This window comes from Myotis davidii, unplaced genomic scaffold (assembly GCF_000327345.1).
Source record: "Myotis davidii unplaced genomic scaffold, ASM32734v1 scaffold111, whole genome shotgun sequence".
Taxonomy (NCBI): domain Eukaryota; kingdom Metazoa; phylum Chordata; class Mammalia; order Chiroptera; family Vespertilionidae; genus Myotis; species Myotis davidii.
In genome coordinates this window covers 3,971,182-3,977,181 of record NW_006284347.1, presented here as the reverse complement: position 1 = coordinate 3,977,181, position 6,000 = coordinate 3,971,182, and the positions used below count along the sequence as shown (strand labels likewise).

The 6,000-nt window shown below is 41.3% G+C and overlaps 1 protein-coding gene across 1 annotated transcript in view; it reads left to right on the top strand.

Annotated features, from left to right (window-relative positions):
- DNAH12 (dynein, axonemal, heavy chain 12) overlaps nucleotides 1-6,000 on the top strand; it is a 250,257-nt gene that overhangs the window by 192,537 nt on the left and 51,720 nt on the right. Inside the window, 2 exon segments of the mRNA XM_015571050.1 lie at nucleotides 572-712; nucleotides 4,227-4,468. Of these exon segments, the coding sequence (XP_015426536.1) occupies nucleotides 572-712; nucleotides 4,227-4,468 (383 nt within the window).

Here is a 6,000-nt window from a genome sequence, read left to right as displayed (position 1 = left end):
AAAATCGCATAACAGCCGAGCATACACCCAGCAGCGCTGCTGATGCCTGAACGGTATGTGGAATGAAGTGGGCGGGCATCGGGAGGCCACTATGGCACGGGGCAAGCACTATGGGCAGTCTATCTGAAGTGTACCTGGCGTATAAGACGACCCCCCACTTGGAGGCATATTTTTCAGGGCCAAAAAATCGTCTTATACGCCGGCAAAAACGGTATGAGAGATAAAGTATATATCATTCTTTTCCATCTGTACCCTTGTTTATTTATTAATATTTAATTGTCCTTTCTTCTTGTCTTCATGTTTTCTTAATCCGCAAAAGTCTTTTAATTTTTTTTAGAAGAAATATTTTCCCTCAATATCTATAAAAAGTTTGAATATTTTGCTCAAAAATGACTTATATTTCAGCTATAATTATGCTTATTTTAAAATTATCTCAAAAGTACTGACTGGTTTTTAAAGACAACATAACCTTTTTATACAAAATTTTTTACTATGTGTGATTATTTTTCACCTCATAATTGTGTGATATATGTTGAAACTTTAAGATCTGATCTAAATCTTTGTTTTGTAGGTGAATGTTATGCAGAAGATTCGTGGTGACTATTTAACAAACCCTGAATTTGACCCCCCTAAGATTGCTAAGGCTTCTTCTGCAGCTGAGGGTCTGTGTAAATGGATCATGGCTATGGAAGTATATGACAGAGTTGCAAAGGTATTTTGAGGATCAACATATCCATTTTCTATTGAAATATTCCCAGAAATTAAAATCTATGCATGTATTTGCTAGTTAAGATTTTTCTAAAAGTGCTACCAGAAAGAATTGTCCTGCTGCAGCATAAACATCAGACATGAGTATCTAGTTCAGCCGTGGGCAAACTACGGCCCGCGGGCTGGATCCGGCCCATTTGAAATGAATAAAACTATTGAAAAAAAAGACCGTACCCTTTTATGTAATGATGTTTACTTTGAATTTATATTAGTTCACACAAACACTCCATCCATGCTTTTGTTCCGGCCCTCCGGTCCAGTTTAAGAACCCATTGTGGCCCTCTAATCAAAAAGTTTGCCCACCCCTGATCTAGTAGGTGAAGAGAATACTTTGATGTGATATACCCTGGATGGGGCTGTGTGAGTGGTGGTGCTGTGGGAGCAGGGATGACCACTGAAATTGGCCAGACTGACCTATACCCATTGGAACCTGGGCCAAAAGAGAATTGGAGTTTGATGAAGGATGGGCAGAAACAAAGAAAAATCCAAAACTTAAAGGGCGAAGTGACAGATTAAAAAATTAATTCAAAGGGTTAGAAGTAAGAAGAGCCAAGTAGGGTTAAGAGACAGAGCATGGGAAGATCCCCTAAAGCAATGGCATGCATTGAAAGGAAACCTGTTATGGAGTAGCTCCTGGGGCCAACTTCCTGGGAGAGCAGAGAATGATTTTAAGAGCATTTTGTAAATTTGGCTAGCAGAGGACCAGGAAAACACTGTAGTTTGCAGAATTCTACCCAAGGAAGCAGGAAATATAAATAAAAAGGCAGGTAAACATACATGGTAGCATGTGTTTAGAACAACCTGAGTATAGAATGAGTGATCAGCTGTAACAATTGGGGAGGTACTCCTAATAATGTTAGTTTCAGAGGAGTAGACCTGTATACACCTGTTAAAGAAATAAAGTTAATTTTACTTGGTATGTTCTTCCATTGAACCTCTTGTCCCTCCCCACAGTAGTCTCATACCAGGTCTGTAAGCTCTTAACCCACAAGACATGTAGAATCTTCTGGATCCTTTCCATTAAGCAGAGAAGCCAAAGTATTCAGGTTCTTTCCTGACTTCCCAGTCTACACCTCCACACTACCATTTTAATTCAGTGTTAAAGGGAGGTATCCAGCAAGGTCTCCTCCAAAGTCAAAAGTAGAAAGTGGGTTTCCCTACTTTTTATCTATTTATTTAATACTAGAGGCCCGGTGCATGAAATTCATACATGGGGGTAGGGGGGTAGTCCCCTCAGCCCAGCCTGAACCCTCTCCAAACTGGGACCCCTTGGGGGATGTCTGACTGCCTATTTAGGCCCGATCCCAGGGCCCTGCCGACCTGGTCACCCTTTCTGCCCCCCTGCCAACCTGGTGGCCTCTGTTGACCTGGTTTCCCCTCATGGCCCCTCCAGGTCACCTTTACTGACCCCCTCTGCTGGCCTGGTCACCCCCAACTGCCCCCCTCCTGCTGGCCTAGTTGCCCCTTACTGCCCCCACTGCCAGCCTAATTGCATCAAACTGCCCTCCCCCCCGCAAGCCTGGTTGCCCCTCATGGCTCCCCCGCTGGCCTGGCCGCACCACACAGCCTGCTGTTTAGTCGTTTGGTCGTCCCTCACTAACCCCCCTGCCGGCCTGTTCGTAGGCAGCCATCTTGTGAGGGTGTGAGGGTTAATTTGCATATTATCTCTTTATTATATAGGATATCCCCCTTTATATAGTGATGAAGAAAGACTTACCTCAAAACCAACTTGTCCCTTGAAATACATATTCCTGTTAGCTCAATAATTTCACCCCTAGGACAGAGAATGCAAAGCTATATGCACAAGCAAGTTCATTTTAATGTTACTAGAGGCCCGGTACATGAAATTCGTGCATTTGGGGCGGGAGGTGGTCCCCTCAGCCCAGCCTGAACCCTCTCCAAACTGGGACCCCTTGGGGTATGTCTGACTGCCTATTTAGGCCCGATCCCAGGGCCGGCAGTCGAACATCCCTCTCACAATCCTGGACTCCTGGCTCCTAATTGCTCACCTGCCTGCCTGCCTGGTTGCCCCTAACTGCCCCCTCGCCCCTGCCTGCCTGATCACCCCTCACTGCCTCTGCATGCTGGCCTGATTGCCCCTAAAATATCCCCCCTGCCGGCCTGGTCGCACCTAATTGCCCCCTGTTGCCAGCCAGATCACCCCGAACTGCCCCCTTCCTGCCAACCTGGTCGCTCCTAACTGCCACCCCTGCCGACCTGGTCACCCTTTCTGCCCCCCTGCCAACCTGGTGGCCTCTGTTGACCTGGTTTCCCCTCATGGCCCCTCCAGGTCACCTTTACTGATTTGCATATTATCTCTTTATTATATAGGATATCCCCCTTCAAGATTTCAGCCAATAGAAGAGATAGTGAGACATTCAGTGTCTGATACCGTGCCTCCCTTTTTCCTCTTTGCCTTCACATTTATTCGTGGCAGAAGGCTTAGGTTTCCCTTCTTTCAAATATACATACTCTCTTTGGTCATCTAAATTCTTCCTACCAATGGCTTATAGTACACTCAAAGATAAAGTTGCAAACCCTATTCTTTTTTTCTTTTTTCCAACCACAGTTTACATTCATTATGCACCAGTTTCAGATGTATAGCAAAGTGGCTGGAAAACCATGCTCTCCTCAGAGTGGTCCCTGGCTGCCCTAAGCACCCAGCTGGCCCCATACCCCGTTATCTCAACATTGCTGAATATATTCTCCATGCTGCAATCCACATCTCTGTGGCTGTTTTGCAACCATCAATTTGTACTGCTTAATCCCTTTACCTTTTCACCTAGCTTCCTGACCCTCCTCCCCTCTGTTCTGTTTCTATGAGTCTGTTTCTCATTTGCTTGGTAAACCCCTTTCTTGATACACTAATGAGCATAATAAAATTAGAACTTTTTCTCTCAACAAAAATGTGGCTTTTCAAGATTTATTGAGGAAAATTCAGTTTTGGTAGTGAAATTGAACATCAAGGTCTCACCTGACTGAGAAGATCACAGACTTGGAAATGCAAAGAACAAAACAAAATAGAAAACCAACACCAACAAAAAGCACATTCATGTATTTTAAACATTTATAATTTGATTACATATTTTTCTCTGTTTTTGGCAACTGTTCAATGGCAACTTATTTAGAGACATTTTGGTATATATTGTGTCATTTTTTGCTACATATTGTGACATTTTGTTGGTTCAGAATATTTTATCTGTTTTACAGATGACAGTGTACTAGTCCAGAATGATTTATGTATTTTACAAGATATATAAAGATATTTTAATTTACTTATGTATAAAAAGATGTAAGATTTAAGGCAAAATGTTTATTTTATATAATTTTTTATTATAAGTAACAAGTGAATGTATAATAATAAATATTTTAAATTCATAATATCTATAAAGGATTATATAAGATGTCAATTTTACAGAGTATACATCACAGCTGCATCATATATTATTCCCAAACAGGTAGTGGCTCCTAAGAAAGCCCGTTTAACAGAAGCTCAGAAGTCCTTAGCTGAGATAATGGAAATTTTGAATCAGAAGAGAGCAGAATTGGCAGAAGTTGAACATCATTTGGAAAATTTACAAAATATATTTTCTGAAAAAACTGAGGAAAAGGCTCGTTTAGAAGATCAGGTGGAACTGTGTGCTAAGAAGCTTGAAAGAGCCTCAAAACTAATTGGAGGACTGGGTGGAGAAAAATCAAGGTCATATTTCTGCTTATTTTAGCAACATATAAAAATGTCAGGCTTGAATATGTGACTTTATTTGATATTTATTATGATCATTGATTTTAAAATGTCTGGTTGAAAATGTGGGACATTCTACAAGGCACCTGGCCAAGGTTCTCCAAAAAGAATATCAATGTCAAAAGACATTGTTTGGAACTTGCTTTCAAATGTTTAAAAAGAGAAGCAAATAAGGGAAGTGATCATTTTTATTGATTTTAGAGAGAGGGAAGGAAAGAGAGAGGAACATCTATGCGAGAGAGAAACATTGACTTGTTGTACCCCACACATGCCCCGAGTGTGGATCAAAACCACATCCTAGGTATGTGCCCTGACAGGAATCAAATCCACCACCTTTTGGTGTATGGGGTGATGCTCCAACCAACTTAGCCATACTGGCCAGGGCAGGAAATGGTAATTTTTAATCTAAATGGTGAATAAGTGGGTAATCACTGTACAGGTCTTTCTAGTTTTACATATATGTTCAAAATTTTTCATGATAAAATGTTGGGGGTGGGGAATAATGGATATATGGCTCACTCTGTTGAAATTTATTTCAAAGAGGATATAACTGGCTTGATCTAACCATGCCAGTTAGTTTTGTTCTAATTACTTATTTGTACTGGCCAGCCAGCTACCTCACTTATTAATTATATTTGTTGAATGAATAGCGTGATAAAGTAATATGCCTTTAACTTTGCAGTGCAGATGTGATGGTTTTGGAATGTACTTTCTTCGCACAGTGTTCATTAAATGGAAAAATATTAACCCTAGCAATAGTATATCAGCTTCTATACAACTTAAATATAATTTTGGGTAATGAATTGCAGACTAACAAAAAATACTGAAACAGTAAATACTGAAACCACTATGATACCATTGTAATTAGCTAGTTATTAATAATAGGAAAGGAACAAAGGGGAAAACCAGACATTATAGGCATGTCATTTAGGCAGCTTCACAAGGAAGCTGCAACTTTGCACTCCCCAGGGAACCACTGGTATGTTCTCTGCAAAGCACTTGTGGAAGGGGGCAGAACAAAAGGAAGATAGACACATGCCCAGGAAAGTTGGAGTGACCAGGGACTAGGAAAGGTGCCTGTCAGTAAAACCTAGGGACAGAGATAGTTGGTCAGAATGGGCATCATCACTGCAAGCCCACAAAAATTTGCGAATACATAATCCCCTAAACAAAGGAGTTCTCTTTCTTGTTGCACTTGACTCTTGGCTTGTGCTTCCTTTTGCTCCTGCTTCCTTGTATTCGCCCTATGGTCCAGAGCCATGTGGACCGCATTTATAATGGACAAATGGACTGCTTTGGGAAACACAAGCTAAGCTAGCCTGATGCTGGACTTGATCCTGCTCCAATATGGAAAGGAAACTCTAGAGACTGGCCCCAGCTACACTTCTTCTATGACTGGACTAAGGGAAATGGGACTTTGGAAACTCAGGGATTTAATTCCACCCAAATAAAAATAATTTGTTCTCCAATATGAGTCTTAGAAAATTTTT